This window comes from Podarcis erhardii, assembly GCF_964252035.2.
Source record: "Podarcis erhardii genome assembly, chromosome: 3".
Lineage (NCBI taxonomy): Eukaryota > Metazoa > Chordata > Lepidosauria > Squamata > Lacertidae > Podarcis > Podarcis erhardii.
In genome coordinates this window covers 59032845-59045344 of record NC_138507.1, presented here as the reverse complement: position 1 = coordinate 59045344, position 12500 = coordinate 59032845, and the positions used below count along the sequence as shown (strand labels likewise).

The following is a 12500-nucleotide window of genomic DNA, read 5'->3' as shown; positions in this document are numbered from 1 at the left end:
TTGCTTCTAGTTTCCTGTCACTCTCATTCCCCATTTTCTTCTGTCTCTCCCTTTGTCGGTTATTTCAGAATGCTCCCTTCTTACTCACTACTAAGGTAACATTATCAAAATGTCTTGCTGCTTGTCTCCGCCCCCCCCCCCCAACTGCTGCCTGTTCCTTTCTGAATGAATCTCTAGGCTTAGTCCTTTCCTTTGAGGCTCTGAATTTGAGGGTCACTTTTCTTGCTGAACACGTGTTGGCCCACAAATGCCCAACTCATCTTCAGTCCTCAGATGTGCTTGTTGAGAGAGAGAAGATGGTGAGATGGGAAATAAAGAGAGAGATAAGAACTGAATTTTGCCAAAGGCAGAGAGACAGAGAGCCTCAAAAGCAAGGATTAGGGCACAAAATTGAAAGCAACAAAGGGACAGTTGAGAGATTTAAAGAAAGGGATGATGCTATCTTAGAAAGCAGTAGCATTCTAAATATATGGAAAAAGAGAAAGCAGAAGGAATGGAACAGCAAAGAAAGTGACTGCTAGAAGACTAGAGCAAAAGGAGTACAGAATGGGCAAGTGTGTGTTTTTTTAGCAATGGGGGCTGATGCAAAAAATGAAAAAGCAACTTGGTAATGACCAATCCAACAAAACAAACAGAAATGCAGCCCAGAACTCGATCTGCATATAAATAAATGGAACAATGTTCTTGATAACAACAAAAATCCTATAAAGTATTCTTAATTTGCTAGCATTGTAAATACACAAAAGGAGATTTATTGCCAACTCTAAGAGTGAGAAATCATGGGTGGTTGCTGTAAGACAAAACTGAAAATAGAAGATGTCAGGGTAATTTTAAAGCAGTTAATTTAATAGCAACATGACTCAGAGCTGCGCCCCCAAGCTAAAAAAGAAAGATGGGATTCCATGCAAATTCCTGAAGTTATTACTCATTCACATATGATAGTATATAAAGACAGCTTTCGAAATGCTGGCATGTTGTTGTTGTTTTCATAACCAATGGCTCGGTGCATTATTGTGCAACTTGTGACAATTAAAACAGACACACACTTATTCAAATTCCTTCCTTGTTGCCAATCTATGGACTACTCAAGAAATACTACTTGTTGCTTATGGGACTTGTCAGTGACCCCCTACATTGACAAACTGTCACAGAAGTACTCTTCGGCTGATTTGTTCTTGCATTCATTAACTCCACAGCCCTCAGGTTTGAGAGGAGGGTGATGACTTGCCAGCGAGACAGGAAAAGATAGACAGAAATAGCACTCAGCAGTAACAGCCATAGTGATAAGCGGGTGAATGCCTAAGCCTTCTTTTGGCAGGTGCTTTTAGCCAAATATAACACCAAATGAATGTACAAAGAAAGTGTGGGCTTGGTATTTGTTCTGAGCCTTCTGCTTTGACTTTTAATGTTAACGAAGCATATGGCTAAATGGCTGCATTTTCTAAGATGAATCTCAAAAGTCTTTAATTGAAAGGAACATTCTACATTTGGAACCTCCCCCACTCCTTTTACACATGCCATACATTCTCCTGAGGCTTTGCAAATTGCTGACTGCTTGCCATGTATGCTTAGGACATGAGCTGTATTCTTCTTTCCAAATGTCAGTTCTTCCACATTTTAAGGTTCAGAGGATGAAAGAACCTGGGTTTTCTAACTAGAAATAATGAGCCGTAGACTTTCAGTACAATCCCCGCCCCCCACCCAATGACTGGGTTTTCTTTCATATTGGGGGATGTCTTCAGTGATGTCATTCAGGAATGGCAATATTGAATGTAGGTCAGAATGATGAACAGTTAGAGCACTTTGTAGGGTGTAGCCATATAACCCAATGAATTGGGCAGTAGCCAACATGTTAAACATTCCAGCTTCCATCACACCAAGGTAGTGGTAATCAATAATATTAACAGGATTTGTTGGGCCCAGCAAACTGTATGCGGATCGGGCCCTTTGTCCATTCTAATGTATGTCTAGATAGAAAATTACTTCAAAACACCACTTTTGAGACCTTGAGCTCCCTCATTGGAGAAAAGCAAGATAATTATAAGCATAAGAAAAATAAGAAAAAATGGTATTTAAGATGTGATATTAACTTTGCATTGTTTTCATTATGTTCTCACTTCCTATAGTGACAGCAAGTACAAGGAAAAGAAGTAGTCTTGAGGTGCGGTGGCAACTCGTCTCAAAGTGGGCACATCTCGAAGACATTTTCAACCTTACAAAAAGAATCTGAAAAATTCACGGCTGCAACCTTTCTTTGGATGCCAACTGCTAAGTGTTGTTTGCTTCCAGTGATTACGGAATAAAGTGGCTTTTATCAGGAGTGACTCCAGAAAAACTAGTTTGGGAAAGTCAAAGGTAGGCAAAGACCATTATTAAGGGTGCAAGGTTTTATTCTGTGCTGTATGTGACCTTAATATACTGGGAAGTATTTTGGGGAACACCAACCTCAGTAACATTTTGAGTTATCCCTGCCTTTCATGGACTTTCAATTTACAGTCATTTTTTGGTTGTTGCTGTGTCTCAAATCAAACTTTCCAGAATATCATTTTCCAGAACAACAGGGCAAAGTGAAGGGTTGCAGCTTAGTTGTAGAGCACATAGTTTGCATGCAGAAGATACCAGGTTCAGCACCCAGTGTCTCCAGACACTTTTTTGTAATCACCAAAGTTGTGCCCAAGACCAGTCTCCTGTGTACATTCTTGTGGCCCTCCCTTCACCTGATGCAGCCATTAAGTGCCTGTGCTGGCAAAGCCTTCTGCCCCCATACCTTAAAGAGCCAATGCAAGTCACTGCAGACAAGAACAATCTAGAAGGATCAGTAGTCAGATTCAGCATAAGCCTGTTTCTTAGCTGAGGAAATGCAACACAAGATACCAAATTTTATCAAACATGGGATTCTCTTAGGGAAAGATTGATCATATACCCAATTTCTACATTTGTCCACCCTCAATCACTTTGGAAACAGCGTGCCTGTATCAGGTTGCAGGAGAACAAAAACAGCCCCTCTGAAATATTTTTAACACTGCAACTTTATTCATAGCCCAGAAATTTCACATGCTAAATAGCCAAATTCAGAGGCGAATTAGAAGCAGCAAAGTCTGAAAATATGAGTTTTAAAGTAGTTGAGACAAATAAATCTAGCTTCCACAATTATACTGTTTGGCTCAGCGTTAGGAGATGAAATAGCATTTCACTGAATAACTGATTAAATACACCCTCAATATTCAAGCCAAATTAGGAACACACAAAAATAACAACGGAAACTAGCAGGTGCACAAAAATCCAGCAAAAAGAATCCCATCAAGTAATACTACTTCTATGGAAAATACTTTGTTTGTAGCTTAATGTTTATCTAAAGCATTAAACAGAAACGATTTTCGCAGGCCTACTGAGCAGAGAACAAATCTGTTGGACAAATGTGGAAGAGACAATGGAAATTCTCATTTAAATAGGAATCTTGTATGACATCACCACCCCACAATTCTGACTGTGAGTGCATATGGATGCTTGAATACATAGAGGCTTGGAAAAGAACCATGAAATGAAGTCCTGTTAGACAAAGACGATAAACTCCTGTATGGTGCTTACCTCTCACAGCGTGAGCCAGCATACCCAGGGGGGCATTCGTCACATATTAATCCACGACTCTGATCCAAATGACATGTTGGGCTAAAACTTTGTTGTTGATGAAGGGCCAGAAGAGGGACACAGAGCAAAGATAAAAAGATATTCATTAGCAGCATAGTTGCTGTCCTTCCTCAGAGAGCGCTGCTTTTACAGGGAAAGTCCTTCTGGTCTCACACATGGAGCTTAGGTTTGGCTCCAGCTGGTAGAGTTTGGAATGACTCTGCTATTTCTGCCGACACTGAATATAGCTCGAACGGGTGGCAGCATCCAAATGACATGTTGTTATGGGACTTTAGTCTATCAATGAGTTGCTACACCATTTAAAAGCAGGAATGTACAGCTGCTTGTCTGAGCCCTCCAGGGCCTGGCAATGCGCTCTATCCCAGACTTTGTCCCCAAGTTAAATCTCACTGCAGCTAACGGACAATTGACTGGAAAGCTCAGTAAACTCGACTTACATGAATAGTGGAATAAAACTGCCGCATTAAAAACAGGGAAGGGGAAACTTTGTGGTGATGTTTCTCATGGTACGTCAAAGCTGTATTTAAGTCAAGATCAATGAACGGTGATGACTTACACAATATTCTTTGGTATTCAGAATCAAGAGTGGCAACCTTTGTAGATATTTTCCATCCTTGATTCCTAACCTCCATGACTAAAGGTTAGGATCTTAATACAACTGAAAAGAACCAGAGCTACATGGAATTCTTTAAACTTGAGGAAGACCTGTAACCTCATGAATGTAGCTTTAATCATTGCAATAGCAAATGACAATTTCCTATCATTCCTCTCTTCCTGTCCTTTCCTTTCCTTTCCTTTCCTTTCCTTTCCTTTCCTTTCCTTTCCTTTCCTTTCCTTTCCTTTCCTTTCTTTTCTTTTTACAGATACATTATAAATGATAGTTAAATTTCTCAGCAACCAATCATTTGCATGCTTACAAATCCTCTGATAGTATTTTACTCTAGCTGTGTTCCTCTGCCTTCCAGCATTTTGTTTTCTGAGTTTCCCCTCTTTGAGAATCTGATTGACACAATGTAATGAGGTAATCTGCTGGCACACTGGAAGACACAGGCATTTGAAACAACAGGATATCTGTCACTCCACTATTTTAAAGAGATAAGTCCTCAATTATTCTTCTTTTTATTTCGCTTAGAGGTTTGTGTGCACTACATAGCCATTCAATTTGCCAAACAACCCAGCAGTAGACCGGCAGCCTTAGGACAAAGCCTTGGCTTAATATGGGTATAGTGGTGAAATAAATATAAACAAGCATTGATTACAGTCATTTCTTCATTTTGTGACGAAACTTTGCAGTATTGCAATATATATATATATACACATATATATATATATATACACATACACACACATATATATGATTCTGATTGTGTCCTATGGATTGTCACGTAATCAAAACTATGCCACATTTTTTTTAGGAAGTGGGGATCTGTGAAATTAACAAAAGAGCTCAATAGCAGTCAATTCTCTGAATCTGATGGATTGATTCTGACACCTACTCAGGCTGCACTTATATTTCATATACACCCTTGCTGAGGGAGGGGGTGGGGGAACACTTCCATTCGGCCTTTCATTCAGCCTGCTTACTAATAGGGTATAGATACCACCAACAAACTTGTTTGAAGGTATACTTAGTACGTAGTTGCAGGGGCATAGTGTTGGGAGGGCAAGGGAGGCTGTAACCCCTGCCCTGCTTGCCACCAGGGGTCTCTGAGCCCCGGAGTCTGGTCTTGCCACTACATCCCCGGCTCCCTCGCCAAGGGCCATGTCAGCTGGCTGAGCTCCCTCTTGCTGAGGATGGGGGGGGGGCAGGCAGTGCAGCACAGCCCTGTGAACTCTCTGTGCCCCACGCCCGTCCAGCGGCGGCAAGGGTTTGGCTGGCACGGTGGGTTTTATCTCCCCTCCACATCCAGCCCCTGGTCCCGCCTGGTGTGTACATGTGTGTTTGAGTGTATCCAGGGTTCCAATAAAGGACACAATGCCACTGCTCAGTGGGCATACTTACTTGTTTGAAGGTATACTCAGTGGGCAGGCACACAGCTGGCAGTCATCAGGTTTCCCTTTAGTAGCATCTCCAAAGAAACCAGGAAGACATCTATCACAATACAAGCCACCTGTGTTGTGCCTGCAGTTCTAAACAGTCAGGGGAAGGAACAAAACCATCTTCTCAGAATGTCATAGAACATAGTTGATAAAGTCACATAGGACAAAGGCAGCCAACATGGTGCCCTCCAGATGCTGTTGGCCTACAACTCCCACCAACCCTGCCTATTGGCCTTACTGGTCGGGGCTGATGGGAGCTGGACTCCAACATCTGGAGGGAACCGTATTGGCAACCTTGCAGTCGAGCGTGAGTACATCTTCTCTTTCTCACACAAACTCAGTTGGTAGAATATGAGACTCTCAATCTCAAGGTTGTAGGTTCCAACCCCACATTGGGTGAAAGATTCCTGCATTGCAGGGGGGTTGGACCAGATGACCCTCACAGTGCCTTCCAACTCTATGTTATCCGGCAAACATCGTGATTTTGAGACAACTGTGTAGCCAGCCAGTGCTACGTAATGCTTCCGCTGCCTCCTGCAGGAGCAGCGAGCAACTCACAAGAGCAGTTGTAGCAGCTGTCACTATGTTTCTTTCAGTTGTGCAACGAGCACCAGCTCCGCTGCCTCTGCAAAAGCAGGTGACGATTATGAAAGTACAGTGGTACCTCGGGTTACATACGCTTCAGGTTACAGTCTCCGCTAACCCAGAAATATTACTTCGGGTTAAGAACTTTGCTTCAGGATGAGATCAGAAATCGTGCAGTGGCGGCGCAGCGGCAGCAGCAGGAGGCCCCATTAGCTAAAGTGGTGCTTCAGGTTAAGAACAGTTTCAGGTTAAGAACAGACCTCCAGAACGAATTAAGTTCTTAACCCGAGGTACCACTGTAGCTGAGAAAGCAGCAGCCAGCTAGCAGCAGAAACTTATTAGCCTTCATGCTATACTCCTTTCGATTTTGCAGGAAACCCCAGTTCAGCAGGCTAGTAGCCAGTGTGACAGGCCAGTAGGTGTGGTTTACAGAGATGCTGGTCTGAGATAGCTCAGGGCTTCTTGCTGGGAGCTCCCTTTCCCCTTTCCCCCTTCCTTACCCCTGTGATAACATTTTATGAAACTGTTATCGTGCGGTAGATTTAATAACCAATTTCACTTCTTCACGTGGAAATTCAAAAACATTTTTGTGTGAATTCATCCTAATATACACACTTTGCATGCAATTTTGCCTACTGTACCCATTTTTGCAAAGTAATTTTCTGTAATGTAATGCATTTTTTTATTTTCACAGATATGGGCATCTTTCTGCACACTTTCCCTTGCAATATGCATTTTTGCACGCCATACTTGGCTAGAGAACCATGCTGCAAAATAGTCAGAAGTCAGAATTCTAAAGAACTACGCTTTGGTTTGAATACTGTTTTAGTTTAAGTTATTCCGCCTTCAAATGCAAGCTGAATCAAATTTCTTCCCCATCTCTAGCTGGGGCTAGCAGGAGCTGGAATTCAAGAATATCTGGAAGGTCCCAGGTTCTGCACTCCTGGCTTTCAGAGCAAGATAAACACTCTCACAGGTGTGAGGGAAAGCAATAATGTGATCTGTCCTTCAAAAATTCGTTTCTCCCTCCCTCCCTCCCCAATCCCCCATTCTCTTGTTTGCACTTGCAGGTGATGGATTTTCATACAAACTCTGCCGTGTCTTATTAACATGTATATGTGTATTTAAAATCCTCCCCCCCACATACATTCAAGGTTCAGTTATGCAACTCAAGTATATAGTGAACCTCTGAAGGATTTTTATTATATGGTTTGCTTTCTGTGGCTTCATGTGAATAATTGTGTCCTAATGCTCTGGTGCACAATTGTAACCATTTCTTGCTAAAACAGTTGCCTAAATAAACACACAGAGAGACTTTGAAATAAGTTTTAAGACTCAAGGAATTTTATATTCATGAATAAAACTATACCTGAGTTGTACTCTGGAATGTAACTTTTTTTTATTTGCACACTTGCTCTACAATGATTTGACAAGCGGTAAACTTAATAGCTAGTATCCAATCCAAATAACTTTATGGATTGGATACTAGCTGTTGGCCATGACTAATCTTAATAGCTCGTATGCTCTTGTTCAGATGCAATGAAAAACTTTGATTCACTATTATGGGAATGAGATTAGGCATGCATTTGACCTGTGCATTTTCCCATTGGACTGTCTTAAGCATATGCAGCGCCGGGGTGCAAAGATATGCCCGGTGCCCCCCCTCCCAGGTTGCCCAGTCCCAGGCACGGAGGAGGGCAGAGCCAGCCGGCCGGCTCAACATCTCACTGGCTCGGGCGCCCCTGAACTTGTGGTGCAGAAGAGCCCACAGCAGAAGAGCCCGCCACAGTGCTCTGACTGATGGGTGGGCTCTTCCCCGGACTCAACTCTCAGGCCCCGGACTCTCGGCCTGGCGCCCCTGAGAGCCCAGCGCCCAGGTGCCTGGCACCCCTAGTGCCTATGAGCCCATTGTCCTCTCCTCCAGTGCAGATGTGAAGAGGAGATAGGAAGCTCTGGTTTCCATTTGGTTTTGTCCATTTGGTTTAGGCTTAACCTTAAAGTTGACTGAAACAAGCCTGCTTCAGGTCACTATCTGCACTTTCCAGAAACAGTTGAGTACATTTTTGTTCCAACAGGCTCTTCCAGCTTGACAAATGGGTCCTTACCATGAGTATTCATGTCTTAGTGGTTTAGTCTTGTTTTAAATGTACTGGTTTGTTATTATTATTATTATTATTAAGTGTTTTTTAAAAGATCTTACGTGTAAATTGCTTTGAGATGGTGGTTTAGAAAATGATTACTAAAATACTAATAGTAATACTAATAATAGTAGTAGTAATAATAATGTAGCAGTAGTAGGAATTTGTGAAGCACCTTGCTTCAATAAGCCATAGTTAAGATTAACCACAGTTTAGGGTCCAAACATAATGCTAAACTGTTATTAATGAAAACAGGTGAAAGCTTCTGATCTGATCTCCTCCCTCTGGCTGGTCATGTTGGAGGACCTAAGCTCATCTCCATAACAATAAACTAAAGCTTATCATGATGCCCCAACACAGCCATTGGGCTAGTTTGCACATAATACTAAATGCCTCTTCGCCTGCCACACAGCCAGGAGGAGAACTTCAAACTGTGAGCTATGAAGCTGAGTTGTTTAACTAACTATTGTTTGTACTAAGACAGGAATCTTGGTTCACAAATAATACTAAGCCAAGTCTGGAGCTGAACTCCTTCTGCCCGCCATGTAGGACAAAGATTGGGGCGGTGGGAGGTGAGGGGAGTATGCAAGCCTGATGCTTCACCAAGGCTCATCCCTGTAGTACTAAACCATGGCTTAGTGTTATAGGAGAACCAGCCCACTGTGTAATAATCAGCCAAGTGCTTCCAAAGAATCTGGCTTTCCATAAATCAAATATGCAAAGTGAAGACAGGTAGGATTTTGATATCTGTTACAGGAGTGGTCAAACATGAAATGTCTATTAGCCACTTCACACATCATTACTTACAAACCTAAAAAAGCCTCTTAGCAGGGATTTATGTGAGAAGAGACATGTGTGGATGCCTTCTGTTAAAAGCTTGCACCATGATAATCCTCTAAATTAAAATTCAAATACTGGAAAGCTGCATTTCACAATATTGCTGGTGCACACATGCTTCATACTAACAAGTTACACTGGCAAGTATATCCAGTCACATTATTCTAGTAATATTAGAATATAGAAACCATGTTGTGCGGGGCCATGGTTCTCCTCAAGCTCCTCTCTTTTCCTTTCACAACAATTCTTTAAGTGTTTTCTTATATAAGGGAACATGAATGTGATTGCTTCTGAAGTTTCCGGCCCAGTTCAGATGTCATGAGGGCTGATCAATGAACCACTCTTTAGTGTTGAGTTCATAATTTTGTCCTTCCTTCTCTGCCAATGCAACCCCCTCCACATACACTTTCCTAGTCCACAGTAACTAAGCTTTACCAGAAATTAGGGGGTGTGACAACAATCCAGTAGTTTAATTTCCTATGAAGATTTTTTATCCCATATCTTCGTTACATATGATTCTATCTGACTTACTGTCTGGGGAGAGAGCTGTAGGGAGAATAACAAACAGTGGCTAGATGCACAGACTCTTGTGCAAGTTATATGAAGATACCGGATGTTGATCAAAATACACATCCAACTGCAAATGACTGCCCGTGCTATAATCTGAAGAGTATTCAGATGCACACCCAAAAGTAGCACAACAAACATGTGCCAACTATTGCTACAACAGGTGCATCCATTAGTGCAACTATTTTAAGTAAAACAACAACAAAGAAGCCCAAAGGAATTGACATTGTTGAGCAAACCAAGGGTATCTGAAATACTCTGCACTTCCCAAAGATAAAAGAGGGTGGGAAGGCAAAACAGAAACCTCTGTGGAAATACTGTAGAGGGGAAGATGTCACATATCCATAACTGTAACTATGGTTACTTTTATTTAAATGTCACAATGAGTGAACTAACATTATCTCTAACTAGGAAAGGGAGTGAGAAGGAGCACACAAGGCTGGCAGGAAAGAAGAGGAGTACACCATTCTGCCAGGTACCATCAGCTGGTAAACCATAGTGTGGCAATTAGAAAGCATGACATCTGAACTGGACATCACTATTGTGGTGTGATTATTTTGAACTCTCTAAAAACTACAGGAGTGCCTTCCACTTCATCTCTGCTGCATAACAAGATTAAAACCACTAAATATTTTAGCAAGGTTTTGTGAATCTCAACCCCATGGATTAAATCCAATTAAGTTATACTCAGAGTAGGCCCACTGAAATTAATGGGTTTAAGTTACTCATGGTCATTAATTTCAATCGATCTGATCTGAGTATGACTAACTTTGGATACAAGGAGGCGGGTGGCGCTGTGGTCTAAACCACAAAGCCTAGGGCTTGCCAATCAGAAGGTCGACAGTTTGAATCCCCATGACAGGGTGAGTTCCCGTTGTTCGGTCGCAGCTCTTGCCCACTTAGCAGTTTGAAAAGCACATCAAAGTGCAAGTAGATAAATAGGTACTGCTCTGGCAGAAAGGTAAACGGCGTTTCCGTGCACTGCTCTGGTTCACCAGAAGCGGCTTAGTCATGCTGGCCACATGACCGGAAGCTGTCTGCAGACGCTGGCTCCCTCGGCCTATAGAATGAGATGAGCGCGCAACCTCAGAGTCGTCCGCGACTGGACCTAATGGTCAGGGGTACTTTTACCTTTACCTTTGGATACAAACCTATGGACACACAAACAGTGTGTCTGCAACATAACAAAATAGAACTTCTCTTTGTTTACAACTTGAGCTATTTATCATCTGTGTAACATCACAGTAGCCATGTGAATGTAATAGGCACCGCATTCCAGGGGTGTGTAAGCGATTTCCCCCCCTCCACACTCAGACATAGGATAAAGCCATTGAGCTGAGCTCTTATTATAAGTCAAAGAAACACATTTCAACTTCTTTTCAAGTAAATTTCAAAGCTAAGGAAGAGTCAAAAGAAGTAACATATTCGTAAATTAGCTGCCTAAATTGTCTGTTGTATTACTGGGGGCAAAAAAAACATACCATGAATAGTAATGAGAAGGCCAAAAGGCTCAGTACATCTCAATAGGGGGGAAGGAAACCCTTTGATGTGAAACATGCCTCTCCTTTCAGCACTCAAACTTCTCTCTCTCTCTCTCTCTCTCTCTCTCTCTCTCTCTCTCTCTCTTCCCCCCCCTTTCTCTCTCACTTCAAAAGGCTTGTGATCCAAATTGAATTGCAGCATTTAACAGCCTGCTTGGGTATCAACCAATCCTACTTCACTTACAGTCAAGGCAAAATCCCCAAACAGATTTTGAAGAATTTGTTTCTGTGCACTTTGTCTCTACAGGATGATATAGGACAAGCTTAGCTGCTGCAGTGAAGAGCAGAGACAGGACAGGATAAAGGTAGAGAGATTAGGAGATGCTACATGTTATTGTTTCCAGGGATGTATTTTTGCCCTCGACTTCTCAGTAATGTATATCTGCCAGATAACATTACAGATAACCAGTACTAGGGCTGCAACTTTCTCCAAGATTAAATTCTTCTAAACATTTCTGCCTGCTTCTTGAAGAGTTTCCTCTCACATCACTTGGCAGTAAACACCGGTTTGCGATCATACAGGATATCAGCATTTCTAACCATGTGTTTATTGCATATCGTTTTTAGATGTAGGAATAAAAAATAAGCGAACCCCTAAAAAGAGCATATAAGCTCTAATCCAGTTATGACTCAGAAATGACTAAGCCTGCAATTCCTAAATCCATGTATAAGCCCCAGTGAATTCAGTGGGACTCAGATCTGAAAAGACATGCATGGGATTGCATTGTAAACCCCACTGAGACACAACTAACTCAAGTCACATTTCTCTCAACAGGACTTAGTCATGAGGAACTTTCTCTGGGTTGAGGCCAATGTGTGAACTTGCACTAAGTCACTCTGTTGGTGGAAGCGCAAGGAAGTGTGACTGCTTTCACCTCAAACCCCTAGGACAACAACAAGGGAGAATGAATGGCTGTTAGTTTATTTTTATTTTATTTTATTTTTTATTAAAGATTTTGTTGATTTACAAAAGTATGTAATGTTTCTCTCTTGTGTTTTTTCCCCCATGTAACATTTTTACAAATCATTTTCATTTGTTGAGACATTAGGAAGAAAAGGGAGAAAGAGGTGGAGGGGGGAGAGATGGGTGAGAGTGGGGTCAGGTGGCAATGTTTCTATTTCACTTACTATATGTGGGGTTTGG

At 41.9% G+C, this 12500-nt stretch overlaps 1 protein-coding gene and 1 long non-coding RNA gene across 8 annotated transcripts in view; one reads left to right on the top strand and one right to left on the bottom strand.

Moving 5' to 3' along the window:
• LAMA2 (laminin subunit alpha 2) overlaps nt 1-12500 on the bottom strand; it is a 374353-nt gene that overhangs the window by 149544 nt on the left and 212309 nt on the right. For all 7 annotated transcript variants that reach the window (XM_081856105.1, XM_081856106.1, XM_081856108.1 and 4 more), the window contains 2 exons: nt 5651-5778; nt 3589-3675 (listed from right to left, as the gene is read on the bottom strand). In XM_081856105.1, coding sequence (XP_081712231.1) covers nt 3589-3675; nt 5651-5778 — 215 coding nt within the window. The remainder of the gene's footprint in view (nt 1-3588; nt 3676-5650; nt 5779-12500) is intronic.
• Nucleotides 9016-12328, top strand: LOC309338813. The gene is made up of 4 exons (XR_014155057.1): nt 9016-9143; nt 10227-10290; nt 11471-11661; nt 12132-12328. It is a non-coding gene; the product is annotated as an uncharacterized lncRNA (long non-coding RNA).